Genomic DNA, 20,564 nt, shown 5'->3' on the forward strand with positions numbered 1-20,564 from the left:
AGGCTGTCTTTGAGTCATGATCCTCAGAGCTTAGCCTCCTGTGTAGCTAGAACGATAGGTAGGAGCCACTGCTGTCTGACTCCATTGTTTGTTACTTTCAAATTTCATTTCGCTTTAAAGAAGAAACCAGGCTTTCGGGTGACTGATCTGGTAGAAGGTGAATGTAGGTGAGGAGGAAGAATTATAAAAGAAAATCAGTCCATGGAGGAATGGGCCAGATGAACGTGGCAGGTAAGACTGTTGGTAGCCAGTGGCTTATGCCTATAATTCTAGCTACTAGTTACTCCGGAGGCTGAGATCTGAGGATTGTGGTTGGAAGCCAGGTTGGCCGGGAAAGTTTATAACACTCTTATCTCCAATCAAATCACAGAAAAAGCCAGAACTGACACTATGGCTTAAGTGATAAGAGTGCTAGCTCTGAGCAAAGGGAGCTCAGAGATAATGCCCATGCCCAGAGTTCAAGCCTCAGGACCAGCAAAATAAAATAAAATTAAAATAAAAAATAAATAAATTAGCTGGGCCCAGTGGCTCACGTCTGTAATACTGGCTACTCAGTCAGGAGGCTGAGATCTGAGGATCTCAGTTCAAAGCCATCCTGGGCACTAAAGTCTGTGAGACTCTCTGAGGATCTCAGTTCAAAGCCATCCAGGGCACTAAAGTCTGTGAGACTCTTATCTCCAATTAATCACCAGAAAACCAGAAGTGGTGCTGTGGCTCAAGGGGTAGGGTAGTAGTCTTGAGCTGAAGAGCTCAGAGACAATGCTCAGGCCCTGACTTCAAGTCCCACAACTGACAAAAAAAATTAAAAGTTAAAAAAAACAAAGAGGAATGGAGACGAGCAAGCCTTGCAAACACAATTTGAGCATAATTAGCTGTTATTCTCATCTTCAGTTTAGGCACAGAAAAATGAACTTTTCCAGAAAAACGCATGAGGCCTAGTCCTGACTGCTTACCTCAGGACATTTTATTGGTACATCTTCACTGTGTAAATGATTCTCTCGTTGTCCTAGACATCGGAGAAGGGAGGAACATATCCCTATCTCTTGTCATGAGACCTAAATGTTTTCCTGTCACCACCTCAGCCCTTCCTGATCTGTCCATGAGTTGATGGGGCCTTATGAAATGTGAATGAATGTAAGAAGCTTCCAGAAGTCTAAGTGGGATAACATACTACCCCTTTGGATTCTGTCTTGATCTTCTATGCCCCCTTTCAAGGGAAGGGCATGGATTCACTAATTCCTATGTTGAAATGCTTCTCCCCATATTAGGAGGAAGGAGCTGTCCAGAGTGATTAGGTCATGGGAATAAATCTCCATGAATGGGATTAGCACTCTTACAAAAGACAGCTGGGAGAGACCCTGTTGGTCCATGGGAGGTCATAGAAAGAGGCTTTGTCTAGGAACAGGAAGTGGACCCTTGCCAGACGCCAAATCAGCCACTGCCTTGATCTTGAACTTCCCAGTCTCCAGAACTGTGAGAAATTAAATTTCTGTTGTTTACAAGTCAGCCAGCCTGGGGTATTTTGTGGTAACAACACAAATACAGTATAAAGCTTTGACCCGTAGCCACAACATTTACCACTGACATGCCAAGTGCATGGAAATCAAACACTGGTTGTTAGCTGCTGAAATTTGGGGAAAAAAATGGACTGAACTATACTGGTTCTTCTCCCTCTGGAGAGCAGAAGAGATTCTGAGAAGCCTATTTTTTTTTTTTTTTTTGGTCTTGATCCACGGAAAAACAAATATGGAAATTTTTACTCTAATTAGAGTTCGTAGAACCTAATTAGGAGTTCTATTCTAATTAGAGTTCACTGAAGCCTGATTATGAATTACTAGGAATCCAGACATCCAGTGATTACTCCCTCTGAGGTTTTTGGATTAAGTCCAAGAATACTTAAGTACATAAAAATAAAATCATCTCCTACTAATTACGATGGTTGCCCCAGAGCAGCAGTCCTCCCACGTTCATATATAACAAGATGAGCTAGGGATCTTGTTAAGACCGGACAGGTCCTAGTTCTGAATTTCCATGAAGTTCCTAAGGGTTATGCTATGTTTTTAGGATGATCCCATAAGCAGCAGGTTCTAAACAAATCATCCTAAAATAGATGAACTTATCATGAATAACATCCAAAAAAGGTAGAGAAAGAGAGAGAGAGAGAGAGGGGGGGGGGAAGGAGGGAGGGAGGGAGGGAGGGAGGGAGGGAGGGAGAGAGAGAGAGAGAGAGAGAGAGAGAGAGAGAGAGAGAGAGAGAAAGAGAGAGAGAGAGAGAGAGAGAGAGAGAGAGGCGCCATACCTACTTGCAAAAACATGCCTGGGGCTGGGAGTTTAGCCTAGTGGAAGAGTGCTTGCCGATCATGCATGAAAACCCGGGTTTGATTCCTCAGTACCACATATATTAAAAAAGCTGGAAATGGTGCTGTGGCTCAAGTGATAGAGCTCTAGCCTTGAGAAAGGCCAAGACAGTGCTCAGGCCCTGGATCCAAGCCCCAGGACTGGAAAAACTAATAAACAAAACAAAACTCATTCTCATTATATTCACCCTAGCTATGAGTGGATATGATCTTGTCTCAGATGTCAAGGTCACATGACTCGAATATGACCTTGTTAGTACCTAGAGTTGAAACAGGCCTGGTTCCCTCTGGTCTGTGCATTATACAAAGTGAAACTTTAGTGTATAATGACAAAGATGAAATCCCCCAGTGCTACAGACAGAAACATCTGCTCTTACTTTTCTCCCTTTCTCACTGTCAGGAAGATAGCAGTGTCGTGGGAAACCACGGGCGCTGAAACTTTTTCCAGGATTCGGGTGTTCTGGACCCTGAAAGTAGAAAACAAACAAAGAGTATTAAAAAAATATATTTGACTCAGGAGATCTGAGAATTGTGGTTCAAAGCCAGCCTGGGGAAGGAAAGTCCGTGACACTCATCTCTCCAATTAACCACCTAATGTGGTACAGTTGTTAGCCCTGAGGGAAAAAAGAAAGGGGGGGAGACAGCATCTAGGCTCTGAGGTTAAACCCAATGACCGATACAAAATATCTATCAATGGATGGATCATTGATTGATAGGCATCTGCTAAGAGAAACTATGAGTTGCAGCAAATTCAAATAACAATGGCAATATAAACAGTGACAAGAGTCTAGACAGAGACCCCAAAAGGAAGGGAAGTGGTCATTTCCTACATCCTCAGATCAGAAGAGAAATGCCATGACCCAGTTCGATTAGCTGGGCTTCTGTTTCTCATCTTTTTTTTTTTTTTTTCAATTTTACTTAATTTAATTTAAATTTTTATTGTCGGGGTAATATATAGAGGGGTTACAGTTACATTCACCAGATAGTAGGTGCATTCTCACACATTGATACCCCTTCTTATGTTTTTGTCCCCATTTCCCTCCTCCCACTCCCTCCCAACCATCTTATTTTCACCCTTCCCTTTCCTATTTCAAATAAACAAATAAACATATATACAATATACCAGGTAACAAAGTTAAATACAGTAACAATATGAGATTAACCAAAGAGCAACAAAAGAGAAGAGAAATAACATAGTACATTAAAAACAACAATCACACAAGATAAACCTCTTGTTTCCATATCCTAGAGATCCTTTTCTGTTTTTCATCTTTGATAATAATGATGAGACAAACTTGATATAGCCCCTTGGTGGGACCATGAATCTTAAGTGGTTCTGGTGCCCAGGTGCACAGAAAAAGCTTGAAAACAGATTTTTTTTTAGCATCACCATTGCCATAACACCATTTGCTGTTTCCCAAATGAGGAAAATCTATAGCCCAGAGAAGTCAAATGGCTCTCACAATCTTCACGGCATTACTAAAACTGAAGCTCCCATTTCCAAAGTTATACTCTCAAATTCTCACTACTGAACTACTGAGAATCACAAAATATCTCTGAGAGATAAGCCATGCCATTGGAATATTCCAGAACAATCCTTGTGTGTTTCCTCCTTTGTCCTCCTGGGTTTTTATTTGTCTGCTTGTGGTCAGTATGGATTGTGTCATTTGAGACTAAAAAAATCTTCTAACAACATTTGACCTATCATCACTCAACACCCTATTAAACAAGTAGTTTCAAGTAACTGATTGGGAAAAAAGTGGACAAAGCATGGGAGTTGGGACTTAGGTGCTGTGGTTTGGGCTATGGTTTGTCCAGAAGGATGAATGCCTTTCTAACAGGAATTTCTACTTTGTTCCCAAGACTATATGACCAATTACCATCAAGGTATATGGCAATAAAGCAAGGCTCCCTTTTTTTGCTCTCTGCATGAGCTGAAGCAGCATGCAGTCCTGGCCAAATGCCACCAGAAATAAGTGTTGATCTTGAACTATCTAGCGTTCACAGAACTATGAGCCACCTAAACCTTAGTTCATTCAATATATATATATATATATATATATATATATATATATATATATATATATATATATCTTCGAATAGCTGTAACAAGAGGGTTTCATGTTCACATATCCATTTGTGTATAAAATGCATTTTTTTGCCAGTCCTGGAACATGAACTTAGGGCCTTAGTCCTGTTTTTGGGCTTTTTTCTCAAGGCTAGAGCTCTACCACTTGAGCCACAGCACCACTTCGGGTTTTTTTCTGTGTATGTGGCACCGAGGAATCAAACCCGGGTCTTCATGCATACTAGGCAAGCATTCTACCACTAGGCCACACTCCCAGCCCCCACAGAATGCATCTTCATCATCGTTCTTCCCCCTTCCCACACCAGTCTCATTCAGGTGCTCCTGTTCTATGTTCATGTGTGTCCATTGGGGGTTATGACCATATTCATCCTCCTTCCCTCTCTTTGTCTATCCTCCTCCCATCAAACCTCCATTTTAGAACTGCTCAACCTCAGGTATTCAGCTATAACAACACAGATCAAGATACCAGATTTCCTAACCAGGGACCACCATGAATTCAGCAGTCCATTGAAAGCCACAGACTTCCAACTTCCACACATGTGTTTTCTAGTCACACAAATATTTATCTGTCTTTTATGACATATCTCACCCTGCAGAGATGGAAATCTGGTTTTTTTTTTGTTTTAAAAAGAAAACCTTACAGATATAACCACTATAATATCACTAATATCAGACATAAACACTGGCACAAACTGTCCCACGGGTGATAATGTACCCTGGCTGAATGAATGACAGATAAAAACTTCAAGAGCACACAGTATTTTCATTCTGTCTTGTACAAAATGACCTAAAGTTATTATTATTTTTTAAATGTATGGTTTGAATTTCTTCTTGAGTCCCACAGCTCAAGATCACTTATAATTTGACCACCTGAATGAATAGGATAAGTGCAAGGGGGCCGGCAGCACGTGGGGGGGGGGGCACACGGCAGTCTGGAAGCGGAAAGAAGCAATGTCTTTTTGGAGATTAGGGGATCTAACAGTTTCGATCTCCCAATCTTGAGGAATCAGACCATGGCTCCAACTGCTTCTGTCTTGTGTAGGATGGCCATGGTAACATTTCCAATTCCAACTCTGTCTGGCACTGACCCAGCCAGGCTAAGTTTTCTGGGCTGGTGGCCAGGTAGAGTGGTCACGACTCAGCCTGATGCAGCTCAGAGCTCTGACTCTAGGGACATGCTCTCTGCAGTGGATGCGGGGCTTGGAAGTCTCAGAGCTTCACAGCAGCTCAGATTTGTGTGACCCTTTGAGTTCTGAGGGACACAGAACTAAGCATCCAGCCATTGTTTCTCAGCAGTCAGTATGCAGGGAGACATGCATTTCCCAAATGGATGCATGGCTCCAGGAGTCGGCTCTGCAGGGGGAGCACCTCCACGCCCCATGGTAGGATCTCTGCTCCTTCACCTTGGAGGCTTGGAAAAGTTACCTTTCCTGGGCCAGGAGTGTGGCCTAGTGGTAACGTGCTCGCCTAACATACATGAAGCCCTGGGTTTGATTCCCTGGGACCACATACACAGAAAAAATTGGAAGTAGCTCTGTGGCTCAAGTGACAGAGTGCCAGCCTTGAGCCTTGAGTACCTAGGTCCTGAGATCAAGCCCCAGAACTGGCAAAAAAAAAAAAAAAGTTACCTCTCCTAAATGAATTGACCTTTGTGCTTGTCTTATCTATTCTACTTTCACTCTCTTTCTCCCAAGTTTCTTTTTTTTTTTTTTTGCCAGTCTTGGGCTTGAGCTCAGGGCCTGAGCACTGTCCTTGGACTTTCTCAAGGCTAGAGCTCTGCCACTTGAGCCTCAGCACCACTTCTGGCTTTTTTCTATGTATGTGGTACCGAGGAATCGAACCCGGGTCTTCATGCATGCTAGGCAAGCACTTTAACCACTAGGCCAAACTCCCGGCCCTCTCCCAAGTTTCTTATTTTCATCCATCTCCATTGCTATAACTACCTGTAAGTCTGGGCAAGTTAATCCTAGATAAGAGTCTGATGTTTTGCTTCCTACAACACAAGGCATAGAGAAAACTACGTCAATCAGTTGGGTGTTCAGCAGAGTTCCACTTAACCAGATTCATTCAATCCACTGATTGGAGCCTAGACTGCTGCCCTGGTCTCTCTGGTCTTTGTCAGACCAACCCTCATAAAGCCTAGTCCTGATCACGTGACCTTTCACATTCCTAACCATACACCTGATCTTCAGGGTCTCCTCAATGCCTGTGTGAATTCCATGCCCCCAGCTCTAGTGCTCAAGGCTCCCTGATTCTGATCCCTCTCGATGCCAGTTGTCATACTTCCTCCTTCCACCCCCTTGACACACTGCCCTTCCACATCTCCGTTTCTTCCTCTTCCAACTGAAGATCCTCTGCATTTCTTCACATCTCTCAAGGTTCCCGTAAAGAGTGCTCTCCCTGGCTGTGTCCCTTCTGACCTTCTGGACAGACCACCTCACACAATAAGGCCACTAACTGGACTATGTCCAGCACTCCCGAGATGCACACAGAGATGGTTTCTCCCGCCCCGCCCCACCTCTTATGTTCCCAGCTGTACATGTGAAGACATCAAGCCTGAACAAGGCAGCTGTCCAAGTCTCCAGCCAACGATGACTTGGTCAGGAAGTGAAAATCAGGCTCACCGGACTTTAAAGGCCTTGTGTTTCCCTTTGTTTTCACTCCCTCTCATCCAGGCATCTTGCAGTGCACACACACATCTGCCTTTTTTTGCACTCAGTTAGTTGGTGAAGTTATTTATCTTTGCCTCCTCTCAGCTGATTGTTCCACCCCAAGGAGCTGTCATATGTTTCTCAATTGTTTTATGGGCTATCATACCTTCCTGTTTCATTTCCTCATCACACCACTACTGGGAACTACATTGTTATTTATTTGTTTACATTATGACCTCCAGCCTCCCTGGACTGCAGCTTTCAGAGAATCCTTGCATGGTTTACTCCTTGCTTATTCAATATCAGGAATATGCCTAGACCACAATCCACCTCCAAGTACTTGTTAGATAAAAGACAAACATGGGGGCTGGGAGTGTAGCCTAGTGTAGAGTACTCACCTAGCATGAAGCCCTGGTCTCAATCAATTCCTTCAGTACCACATTCACAGGAAGTGAAGTGGTATGGTGGCTGATGTGGCAGAGCACTAGTCTTGAGCAAGACTGTCCAAGGACAGTGCCTAGGCCCTGAGCTCAAGCCCCAGGACTGGCCAAAAAATAAAAATCAATCAATCAATCTATCTATCTATCTATCTATCTATCTATCTATCTATGACAAACATGGTAGAATTCAAGTAGGAGGGAATAAAAGAGATCGAACTAATATACACATGCTAAAGAAATGAATCTAGTCTGCATCCTAGAATAGTAAGAAAAATTTTAGAAAAACCATCACTGTACTTGGGTGCATTTACTTGAAGGAAGGAATATTGTTCCGATCTGTTCCCTAGGATTCTATTTCCAAATCCAGAAAGCAAAGCCATGTGTATCTATCAAAGTGAAACTGTATGTAACTGCTCAGGAAAGGGGTGACATCGAGTAAGACGCATTGTACTTATGAATAGATTTGTCGAATGGCAATTCCTTTGTACAACTACTGAAAGTTAATAAAAAATATAATTAAAGGAAAAGAATTCCACTTCTAGAAAATTATTCTACAGATAGACATGTGGGAACAAGGCTATCCATTATGGTATTATTATAACAAAAGATTACAAAAATACATACGAATGCCAAATGGGAGGTGGTTGAATTGAGTTATTTTTACAACCGTTTATTACACAGGCATAAGAAAGAATGAGGAAGCTCTTTCTATACGGACATGGGAAAAGCTATAGACTATATTGTTCATGGAAAAATGCAGGGGGCAAAACAATGCACCTAAAATGCCACTCTTTGTGTAAAAGTAGGAGGGGCGGATGCAATCTCTGCTGCCTGGGCACAAAGAATCACGGAAGGACCCGTAAGAAAATAAGAACAATAGTAATGAAAGGGGAAGGGTGTGTGTGTGTGTGTGTGTGTGTGTGTGTGTGTGCGTGTGTGTTGCTGGGGGAAAGCTGGGACCCACAGAAGAAAGGCGAGGGTAAGGAGGAGATTTTTCATGGCGTCACATTTTACCTGCACACATTCCAACTTCAAACTCTCCAAGCCAAGTCTGGAGTGGTCTTACCTGAATGCCAGGGGGGATGCTATAGATAATCCGGATGGTTTTGCAGTCCGGGTGGCCAGGCAAAGAGTGCGGGATGAGGTGGTACTCCATTTTCCCGGGGGGCTGGGTGCCTGTTTTCACCCCGTAAATGGTCTTACAGGTTGGACACTGCAGACTACCATCCTAAGGAGACAAGTCCAATACAATAATATTGGGGAAACGGGGTTTCAGTGATCACCTTCCATCCAGTTCATGAACATCAAGAGCAGAAGGATGATATGCAGTCAACCTGAAATCCTGTCCAGACATGTTGGCCTTTTCTGCCTTCTCCAAAGTAACAGGGAGGAAATAAATCCACAAATAACCCACATTTCAGGCTAAGGGTCATAGAAGAGATGTTCTTAATGAGATTAGCTGAGCAAGACAGGGAGCCCGCATCCAGAATCACAATTTAGCCACCAAGTTTCAAAATGAGAACAGCACCCTGGAACAGAGGTTACCTAGGGAGCTTCCTAAAAATACAGAAGTCTGACCCTACATCAGGTCCTTGGAAACAGATGGGAGTGTCGAGGGCTGCAGAATGTAGTAGTTTGGAGTAGAAAGTGTAAAGTCAAATTTCCTGAATTTCGCAGATCTGTCATCGACCTGCTGTGCAGTGTTGGACATGTTACTTAACCCTTCTCCTTACCAGTTTCCGTACAGAACAAGGATAATAAATGAGAATTAAATGAGATAATCCATAACAGTGTTTAGTGGCGGTGGCATTTCTCAGTGTTCAGACTTATGAGCTGTGCGGAACCACAAAATGCCTACACAGATTGGGAAGCTGCTCCTCCAGAAAGATAAACTGGGCACTGTATTGGAGTAAACGAAGATGATTTGGGGAAACATTATTACAAGCCCATTTTGATAGAGAAGAGACCTCAGGCACACGCAGTAAGATTCAAAGGCTTGAGGCTAGCCAGAGCAAGAACTCAGGTGATCTGCTCTGCCTGGCTCCCCTCAGCGACACTGTTAGTGGCACAGGGTGTTGCCATGGTTTCAGTATAGAATGTCACCCACAAGTTTATATGCTAAAGGACTGGATAGTGGTTGGTAGACTTTAGGAAGTGATTGGATCATAAGGGCTTTGACCTCATCACTGGATATATCCACTGATGGAGTTATAAATTGATGGTATTATTGGAAAATTGTGGAGATGCAGGAAGCTGGGATTGTTGAAAGAGGTAGGTTACTGGAAATACGCCTTGGAAGGGTCTATCTTGCCCTCAGCCAGCCCTCTCCTCTCTCTCTTACTTTCTCTCCCCCTCTCTTGCCCTTTCTCTTTCCCTCTCCCTCTTCTTCTTGACAGCAGACTCTGAAACTGTGGGCTAAAATAAATTGTCCCCCTTTTAAGCTATTTTTATTTGGTGTTTTGTCATAGCAATGAAAAGTGGCTAACTTATTTTGGAGGTAGTGAGGTAAAGAGTTGTGGTTTTCACAGCAGGGCCTGTTGTCACCTGGTGAGAGGGGAGAGAGCCAGCAGGAGGATTGCAGACTCACAAAAACAATAACAAAAAACCAAACAAGCCAACCAAAAGGAGTGTGGGGACAAAGGCCTAGAAGGCTTAGAACAACATCAGTACAAAGCTAGGAGCAAAGCCCTCCTCTCTTTAGGAAGACAGAGCTCCTCTGGAGAGCTATTTAGGGACATTTCATTCATGTAAAGGAATAGTTCCTATTCAGGGCAACTACTCTCCATTCTCTGTGGTGGCCTTAACTCCCTTCATGACCTCCGCAGGAGTCACTGCATTCTCTCTGAGCCTGTTTGATAAAGACATAACTTCAAAGTACTAGTGCAAAGGAGAACAAAAGACAGTGCCTGAGAACACATTTTTGAAGCATTAGACATAAATGCAAAGAGTTACTTGAACTCAGTCATCCAAAAGAGAATGAATGAGCTCAGAAACTTCCTCTAAATCCCAAATAACCTCTGAACATGCCAGGTCCCAACAAAAGCTATCAGTACGAAGCTGAACACGGGATCCAGACTTTCACCCTCCACCACTAAGAGCCTGAGAAAGAACCCAACGTTGTAAAGTCAAAGTTCACTGAAATAAATACAAGGAAATGGGTACTTGAAAAAAGTGGTGTGGGGTCAAGGAGAGAAGGGTAGATGAATGAAGAGAAGAAGAAAATTCTGTCAAGAATTCAGTGCAGAGCTGGGCACTAGTGCCTTACACCCTGAATCCTACCTACTCAGCAGACTGTGATCTGCAGTTTGTGGTTCAAAGCCACCCCAGGCAGGAATGTCCATACAATTCTTAACCCCCATTAACTATCAGAAAACCGGAAGGGGAACTATGGCACACAGTGGTAGAGTGATAGCCTTGAGCAAAAAAGCTTAGGGACAGAGCCCAAGCAAGTCCCATGACTGACAAAAAAAAAAAAAATCAATGTATATAAAATTAAGAAAAGGATGGGAATAGGTAGGTTGGGAGGGATGGGTGAGAATGTTGATAAGGGTGACAATGACCCAGGGGGATTATACTCATAAACTGCTTTATAAGAGGAAAATTAATACTTTTTAAAAATCCCAAGGTTAGCCCTTTGGGATCATCCACCCTAAAGGCTACGTAAAGATAAAAGGGGGAAATATAGCCATATGACAAAGGAGATACCATTCTGAATAATAATAGTAGTAATAATAATACCAGCTTTATAAGCTCGTTCTTTTTTAATCCACAGTTCATAAATGGGAAATAGACTCTTAAGGGTTCATCTTGCCCAACATCATTTAGCTCCTAAGTCAGGAGCCCATCTTGGGTCGGCTTCCTCTCTCTTGCCTCTGCTTTCCTCCACAGCAAGAGATTCTGAGAGCAGCCCCTCAATTCCAGACAGACATTTTCTTGGATAAGTGGAAAGTTGAGAGGGAGATCAGGAAAATTGCAGACTTGGAGGTGATACAAGCTTGGCCTACAGAAATCAGAAGGATTCATTCGTGGAAATGGGCCATGAAGGTTGTTACAGGCACAGGAAAGAAGATAAGTCCAAAACACCAGAAATGCTCAGACATCCTAAGGGCAGAATCATCACTGTCTACGTTTTTCCCACTGGGGACCAGTATCACAAATAGCTCTCTCATCAGCCATCAGAGGGACCTGAGGGCAGAGAGACTGCCAGGTAGATGTTCACAAGACTTTTAATGCCTTTGGAAGGACAACCAGGAATGCTTCAGGCTGGGTGCTGCTGGCTCACATCTATAATCCTAGCTGTTCAGGAGGCTGAGGTCTGAGGAGTCAAGATTCTAAGCCAGCCCAAAACAGGAAAGTCCAATTAATAGTAAAGGGCTAAAAGCAGAGCTGTGGCTGAAGGGGTAGAGTGCCAACCTTGAGGAAAAAATGCTAAGGGACAGTGCATAGGCCCGGGGTCCTGAGTTTATGCTCTAGTATGACAGGAAAAAGAAAGAAAGGAAAAAGGAAGGAAGGAAGGAAGAAAGAAGTACTTTGAAGCTGCCAGGGGAACATAAATTAGAATGTAAAACCACTAGATCGCTAGTTAGAGAAAGGCCAAGTAAATCCATTCACACCAGTGTAACCAACAGCCAAGATGCTCAGTGCTGCCACTCTGTGTTGTCTGTGAGACTCCCCAGATCACCAGGGTCGGGGAGGAATGAGGGGGGACTCGAAGCCCTCAATCCTTCATGGCCCAGCTTTGGGGGCACCTCAAGGCACTGACCTTGTTCCCATTGTTGTACATGGCGACCAGACAGTAGATGTGGTAGACGTGTCCACATCTGGACAGCTTGCCCACCAGGTCAGGCTTGACGGTTGGCTGTGGGCCCTTGTAACCCGAGGGGGCTGTGAGACGCTCCATGCAGATGGTGCAGTCCTAGGGCACAGAAACGAGCACAGAGAGGACATCAGCTCTCACCCAGCCTGGGAGGACAGCAAATGGTGGCTCTCTCAGGACTGCAGGGGTCAGATGAGTGGTTTCAGGGCGATTCCAGACTTTATAAAATAGGGAAATTCCTGAAATAATTCCCGGTGGTGCAATGTGTTGACTTGCCTTCATCAGCTACATTACACTCTTCTTAATGATGTGTTGTCCTTTTACTTTTTTTTTTCTTGTAGTTTTTCAGGCAGGCACTCTTTTACTTGAACCATGCCCTCAGCCATTATATCCTCGTTATGTTTGGGATAGGGGCTCACATTTTTGCTGGGCGCTGGTTTTAGACTATGACCCTCTCTCTTACCCATCATCTGCTGGCATAGCTAGATTATAGGTGCAGTCCACACTGTCTAGTTTTTTTGTTGAGATGGGGCCTCACTAACTTTTTTTTGTCCTGGGCTCGAACTGCAATCCCCTGTCTCTTAGGGTGGCTGAGATTATAGGCATGAGCCACCATAGCCAGTCCTGTCCTTCTTTGGTGCCTCCTAATATTTTCTTTTAATTATTGTTTTTTTTTTTTTTTTTTTTTTTTTTTTGTGCTAGTTGTGGGGCTTTTAATTCAGGGTCTGAGCACTGTCCTTGGGCTTTTCTCAAGGTTAGCACTCTGCCACTTGAGCCACTTCACCACTTCCAGCCTTTTCTATGTATGTGGTACTGAGGAATCGAACCCGGGTCTTCATGCATGCTAGGCAAGCACTCTACCACTAGGCTAAACTCTCGGCCCTTCTTTTTATTATTGTTATTTTCTTCTTTAAGTAGTTGTACATATGGGTTTCAGTTCAACAAATCATTTTATGAGTAGACTGCATCTGGATCAAAGTCATCCCTTCCATGGCTCCAGCTTTTCCAACCTCACCCATACCCTTGGTTCATGTGGTTCCATTTTCACATATGTACATTGACTATGACTGCATATGCCTGCCCATCCATTCGTCTGTCCGCCCATGACTTCCCGCGCCCCCCCCCCCCAAAAAAAAAAACATGCTTCAGCTTCCTTCCTGGTATTCCTTTTGTTGAACTGTTCATTCATTGTGCAGAGGTGTTATATCTCCAATGGCTTTTGATAAGCCACACTAGCAAATTTTGCTGGTGAACATCTATGAAGGAATTATATTCTAAATCTACTGGATGGACTGCTATTGGAGTAAACCTACAGCAGTTCAGCACTGCTGCCTTTCCCAATAGGGTAATTCTGTGGTGGGTTCTGTCCTAGGCACTGTGCAGTGTTTAGCAGTAACACTGGTCTCTGCTCATTCGATGTCAGGTGCGTCCTCCTTAACACCCATTACAACCATAATCCCCTCAACAGTCATCACAACCATAATCCCCTCAACATCCATCACAACCACAATTCTCAAGAACTATCACAACCACAAATGTCTCCAGACATGGCCAAATGTGCTCTGAGGGGCAAAATCATTCAGGCTGAAAACCATTGGTCTGTACCAACTATTTTAGAGTGAATTCCTGTGGCTTGACATATTGTTATTCTCCACTGAGAGACTTGGGGCCTAGGTCTCAGCTGGGCCAGTTCTGTTCCAATCAAGGCTTAGAAAGTACCTCCTGCCATATCCTGCACAAAACTGACAGGGGGCATGCTCATTGGTGATGGTGAAGGCCCACTCCTCCTTACCCTCCTGCACTCACCTCCTCTGGTGGATGCCGGACCTTCTGCAGATACTTCTTCAGGACTTCCTCTGGGGTTTTACCTGTGGTACAGGAGAGACACTGGGTCATCAAGATAGAGGAAAGGAATCAACTAGCTTTCTCATCCTCTGTAGGTGAGAGAGAAGAATTAGAACCAAGTTCAAAGCAGAAGTGGAAGCAATTCACTCTGCAACTGGCTTTAAGAACTGGAATGAAGATAGAGGTAGTGGAAGGTGAACTTTGTGGGTAGTCAGGAAGTCAGGACTTCAGGCAGGGCTCCTGGCTTTTGGACAACGCTGTCATTGCCAGCAGATGTAATCTAGCAGCAGCTTCCTGGCAGGCTGCAGTGATAAGGGGACTCTTTCAGGGGCTGAGCCTTGGGATGAAGGCCAACCTGAAGGCAGAAAATGGGGTCACACCAGCCCTCATGGAACCACAGAGGAGAAGAGACCAGTGCTGCCATTCACTCTTTTAACTTCCCCGAGCTTCTTTTTTTTCTTATCTGTAACAAGAGGAAGACGGAGGGCATCTAACTCCAAGTTGGGCTATTACAACTAATGAGTTCATAAATGCACAGCCCTTTAAGCACTTTGCCAGATAAGGTGTGTGTGCTATTAATAATACTGGGAGAGTGGGGAAGTGTAAAATCCTGATACTTCCTGTTGGACTGTGAGCAAGGCAATTGGACTCACTTAAGAAGTGAAATTTAATAGACTAGAAAAGTAGGGCAAGGGTTTGAGGAAGTGGATCACGCGCCAGACCCATCCAAAGACTGAGATGCGGGTACTTCCCACCACTGTCCCATTTCTCTTTTAAGAACTAAGCTGTAGTTAATTGAGAATCTATTATCATGGTCTGGTACTAGTCTAAGTTTAACATTCACATGACCTGACAAACTTTACACACACGCACACAAAAAGGCTACAAAGCAAGGGTTTGGAGGAATGAGAAAAATCATTTTGCAACCAGTTCTAGAAACAAATAAAAGACTAACCATAAAGCTAATGAGTGAGAGGCCTGGGGGTCTAGAAGGCAGAAGTAATAACCTCTTAGCTAGAATGTGTGCTGGTAAGAAGTTCCAAAAGGGTAGGTGCAAGTGGCCTACATGCTAAATACCCCAGTCTAAAGATAAGAATTTCAAAGTAGCTTCCTAACTAGCAAGGGGTAAAGTCAGGATATGAAGCCAGTGTTTTGGTGCTGATGTCAACGTGATCTTTTTCTTCGAACATGCCACCTCTTCTCTACACCATCCTTAACATTTCTGTCTGTGTTGTATTTGTGTTTTCCAAGGTGGCTCCATCTCCTCTGCACACAGTCCACTAGGGCATCACTATCAGTCTACTAGTGAAGCCCACTGTACAGATGCAGAACCCAAGGTGTGCAGTGTTGTCACCTTAATGGTGGGAGGCAGAGCCATGCCTTTGGCTCTTGGTTTGACTCCCCTCAGTGGAAGAAGAAGCAGGTACCTTTCTTGGCTTGCTTTTTGGTGGTCTTGCGGCTTGTGTTAGAAACTCCGGGGATGGACTTGATTTCGCTTTTGCTGACAGGGGGCGGATGGAGGACCAGCTTCGGAGGTCTGGTGAGACACACAGGCAGTCCTGCTGCACTCATAAGGATCCCAGTGATTCCTGAAAGAGGTGGGACCTGGGTGAAGGCGGAAGTTCTTCCACATCCTGCAGACCCTTCCCTCTCCCTAAACTGCTTCTCCTCCTTCCCACCAGACACTCCTCCCCAATTCTTAGGTTCTCTACTTGTTCATTTAAAAATAGCACGCACAGCTATCGCAGCCAGCTCGCCCCCTGAACTCTTCCTGTACCAATTCCTGAAAGCTGCTCTTGGCGTCCTGTTCATCTTCTCTCCTATTTATACATGCACACCTCTTGCTTCATAACTGTGAGCAGAACTCTTACCTGCCAGGGCAGGGTTGACAGGACTGGACCCATTTAAGTTTTTTACTGGGACAGTAGGAACTCTGGGGAAAGAAAGGGGAGACACATTATGGTTAATGACAAGCGCAGTCAAAACTTACTAAAGCTACAGTACGTTCTTCACAAAGCAGTGGGAGGCAACCTCTTCAAAAGCAAAGGCAGACTAATCACTTCCTATGAAGTTCACTTAGGGTCAAAAGCCTTGGCAAGATCTCTACAGCTCTGCCTGATCCTCTAACACCCCTACAGCCCTGCCATATCCCTGTGGCCACTAACCTCTTACTTGGCTCTCATGGCGCCTACATGGCAGGAGCCCTTCTGCCTCAAAGCCCCTGTGCATGCTGCTTCCTGACAGCATCTTACTAACACTGTCACCCAGCCCTCCACCTCACCCTGGATGGACCCCCAATCCTTCTTGTTATCCAGGTCTCCAAATGTTTTTTCTTCATGGAAATTATGGTCTTTTAAAATAAGTTGCTGCTGCATATCTCCTCTTCTAGAATTTAAAGCCTAAAGGCAAATAGTAATGTTTTGTTCAGAACCTGAAAATAGCATGCATTCAATCGTTATGTGAAAACGAGTGAAAAAAAAAAAAGAGGCAAATGCAGCTGGGGTACTCACTAGATACTGTGTTGAAAATGAACTGTATAACTTGTGGGCAGGAACGGGAGGGAAAAACTGGGAGAGAGCAAGGGAAGAGGTGACATTGTCCCAAAAGAATGCACTCATTACTTGGCTTATATAACTGTCACCTTGAGAATAATTTTAAAACTTAAAAATAAAGAGGCAATAGGAGCTGGGAGTTTAGCCTAATGGTAGAGTGCTTGCCTCGCATGCATGAAGACCCGGGTTCAATTCCTTGGTACCACATACATAGAAAAAAGCCGAAGTGGTGCTGAGGCTCAAGTGGTAGAGCTCTAGCCTTGAGAAAGTCCAAGGACAGTGCTCAAGCCCTGAGTTCAAGCCCCAGGACTTGCAACAAATAAATAAATAAAATAAAAAGGCAATAACAGAGCAGACTAAGATGTGTGTGTGTATTTGAGTACTGGGCTTGATATCAAGGCCTGGATACTGACCTATGTCACTTGAGCCATAGCTCTGCTTCCAGTGTTTTGCTGGGTAATTGGAGATGAGAGTTTCATGGACTTTCCTGTGTGGGTTGAATCGTGAGCCTCCTGAGCAGCTAAGATTACACCACCCAACTTAAGGTGGGCTTTTACAACACCGCCCTGGCCCCAGCTCAGAATCTGTACTACAGGAAAGTAAGGCTGTGATCTCAAGAGGGCGCACATGTTGCCATCTTCCTCCACAGGGGAAACCACTGCTTGAACAGCTGTTGCATCTCCCTGCCTCTGACACATATAAATAGAGGCACAGCTTCTTCCTCTCTGTGTCCTCTCCCCAGGAACTCGAGCCAGGCTGGAGAGGCGCCCACACAGCTGCCTGGGAAAGGCCAGGCCGCCCACAGTGCTAACTGGGAAAGTATGGCACTCATGGGGCCAGGTCTTGCGCCATTCCCTTCTGCCACCCAGGCTCCCACAGCTGGTGTGGAGAGACTAGTGACTCTGGTCACAGAGCCAGCTATCCTGAGAAGTGAGTAGAGCTGTTCCAGGGGCCGGGGGAGGCGGGGAAATGGGAGGGAGTACTTTCTTAGTCTGACTTGGTGTTGGCCACTATGCCAGATTATCTATGAGCTATGACCACTAACACGCACAACCATGAACAACCTCACAACTCAAAACATGTTAGCCCATTTAACCCACCCAACAGCCCAGGCATGAGGCATTTCTATGAACCCCGTTTTATAGTCAAGGAAGTTGAGGTCAAGCCAGATGTTCAAGGTCACACAGCTGAAGACTCAAGTCCACAATCTGGCTCCAGATTCACTATGCCTACTCACTGTCAACATCTCTCTTAACACAACCTACCCTTCCTACAGCAGCTCAGAGGCTGATGAAATAACCCACTGCCACACAAGGACAGAGCTCAAGAGGACTTCCAGGCTGAGCAGTGGAGTCCACCTGTCTCACACATGCCCATTAGCAGGGAACTTGTCCCTTCTTGGGGATCAGCAAGGTTGGAAGAAGGATGCTAGAAGGTTTGAATCTCTAAAGGTCACCAGAGGCTACTTTCCTCCTGAAACTGTCCCCTGGATAAATTAAGAGATGTGCAGAAAGGGAAGCTGGATTTAAAACAAGACCCATCAGACCCCAAAAAAAAGAAAGAAAGAAAGAGGAATGGCTCAGTTCTGCACTCTAAGGCCTGCTTCCTTTGGGTCAAGTACATGCAAAAAATAATGAAAATCAGGTTTGGTTCTCAACCGCTCATGGTGCAGTTAACTTACCTGAGTCTCAATTTCCTCTACCTCTATCTGGGGATCCTGCCTTCTATGTCCAGTTTCTTGGCTCCCCACCAGGGGGCAGTGTGCACTGACCAGCACTCACCTGCCTTTCCTCCCCCACTTCTGTCCCCCACCTCAAGGCCTCCAGTCCAACTGATAAATAGCTGTGATCTGGGTGACAAAAGCCACCTTTGTTCCCACAAACTGGACTGGCAGGTTTCCACACCCAATTTGGTCAACCAGGAAATACTCCAGTCCCCAGAGCAGCCCAAGTACTGTGGGGGTGTGGGGAAAATTCTGGAGAGAGGGAAGGGAAGGCCTTCCTGGGAGCTCAGACACGCAAGAAACACAGGGAGATGGTAGGATTAACTCAGACACGCAAGAAACACGGAGATGGTGGGATTAGCCTATCTGACAAGAGAGGTGCCGGTCCCTACATGTCACTAGACCTTGGGTGGGACACAGAAGAGGGTAATGGAAGGAGTTGTCAAATTCTGGGAACATCAGAACCCAGCTCAGCCCTTGCTTTGTGCCCTGGGGAGAACTGCACAGCCTCTCTGCCTTCCTGGCGCAGATACTCCAGCTGTATGCAGACTACCCTAAAAGTCTGTTTCCTGAGGTGGGGGGCCTGGTTAGGACGTAGGTCAAATATTTTGTAAACAGCAGGGCCCTACACATATTTCAGTAACTGTTTACACTTCTATTTCGCAAGTGACAGAGGACAACATTGGTTTCCATGCTAGCTACCATTTCCTGCTTTAATATTACTGGGTGGGGGTTTTTGTTTGCTTTTCTACAGAGTTTTGAGGATAGCATATCAAGTGTAAAATGCAGAGTGCTGAGCAGAAGTAAGAACTGCCCAGCTAATAACACTCGACCTCCCCTCCCCCATGTATAAATAAAGCCTGAAGTACACCATGTCTCTCCTACTATGCATGCCTAAGTCCTCCTTCCATCAAACCAATGACAGTCATATTTCTTGCAACCTCCACACAACTCTACCCAGCTCACGTCCTCTGGCCTATCCATTTGTTAGCCAATCAGAAGCTGCCTCCTCATTCCATTTTATTGGCCCATTCCCAGTTAATGGAGGGTTTAAGTGTTAGTGTCCACTGATGGAACAGAGAATTGAGGAAAGAGAAGGGCTGGCAAGGTAGTAAGGAGAGAAGCTCCCTGTAGACATCATAGTGCCAGGCTATACTTGTCTAAGTTATGCACCAATCCAGGACTCCTGAGGCAGGACAATGGTCTTGTCTCTAAGGCAACCAAGGCCTAGCTAGAGATGGAGAAAGTGGACTCAGGGAGAGAGGGCCGGGTGTGTGTGTGGGGGGGTGGCAGCGACTGCCACACTCGAATGCACAGCCTTCCACCTCTTTAGAAATCTCCTGCCTGCCTGTGTCTGAATAATTCACAGAAACTTTTGTGTCCCCCTCAACCCCCCATGTCCCTCTCTTCATCCCACTTCTCCCGCCCTCCCGGTCTTACTTATTTTTCCGTGGGAAACTTGCTTGAAGAGGTCATGGACAGAAAGAGGAGGAGGGAGAGGCTGAGCAACGACAGAAGGTCGATGGCAAAGCCAGACAAAGGAAGAAACACGCTAATTAAATGCCAAGAAAGGCTGGAAGAGAGGATGGTAAAGGGGTAAGGGAGGTGGGAGAGGTGAAAAGGAAAGGGTTGGAAGATAGAGAGGGTTAGGCAGGGGTGGCCTCCCCTGTCAGGAAAGAGAGAGAGGAAAGAAAACAACTCCTTTCTATTGCTCTTTTGAAATTGCAACTGTCCTGACCTCCACTCTGTTCTCTGGCCATTCTATTGGCAGGAAGAGGGAACCAAAGATCAGAGAAAGTATGGTGGACTTGCTCATTGAAATTCAAAGTGATCTGGGGTTGTCTCCCTCCATGATCCCATTTGTCAAGGGTGTCAGAAATGGTGTGTCAGACCTGCTCAGCTTCGAGTTGATTTAATAACTAGAATGTATATTCAATAGATACCTGTTAATCACCACACTAACCGTGACAGAAGGGAACACTGAACTATTATTACGTGTCATGCATTGTGCTAAGTCTATGCACTGAATGTCTCATTGAATCGGTGACCACCCTAGAAGGAAGGTTATTACAACCTCCTTCTGTAAATGAG

At 44.9% G+C, this 20,564-nt stretch overlaps 1 protein-coding gene across 1 annotated transcript in view; it reads right to left on the reverse strand.

Annotated features, from left to right (window-relative positions):
• Dtx4 (deltex E3 ubiquitin ligase 4) overlaps positions 1-20,564 on the reverse strand; it is a 34,263-nt gene that overhangs the window by 2,588 nt on the left and 11,111 nt on the right. Inside the window, exons 3-8 of the mRNA XM_090347619.1 lie at positions 16,070-16,131; positions 15,626-15,787; positions 14,160-14,221; positions 12,300-12,452; positions 8,604-8,765; positions 2,735-2,824 (exon numbers count right to left, since the gene is read on the reverse strand). Coding sequence (XP_090203745.1) covers positions 2,735-2,824; positions 8,604-8,765; positions 12,300-12,452; positions 14,160-14,221; positions 15,626-15,787; positions 16,070-16,131 — 691 coding nt within the window. The remainder of the gene's footprint in view (positions 1-2,734; positions 2,825-8,603; positions 8,766-12,299; positions 12,453-14,159; positions 14,222-15,625; positions 15,788-16,069; positions 16,132-20,564) is intronic.

Source organism: Megascapheus bottae, chromosome 16 (assembly GCF_031878675.1).
Source record: "Megascapheus bottae isolate mThoBot1 chromosome 16, mThoBot2.hap1, whole genome shotgun sequence".
NCBI classification, from domain to species: Eukaryota; Metazoa; Chordata; class Mammalia; order Rodentia; family Geomyidae; genus Megascapheus; species Megascapheus bottae.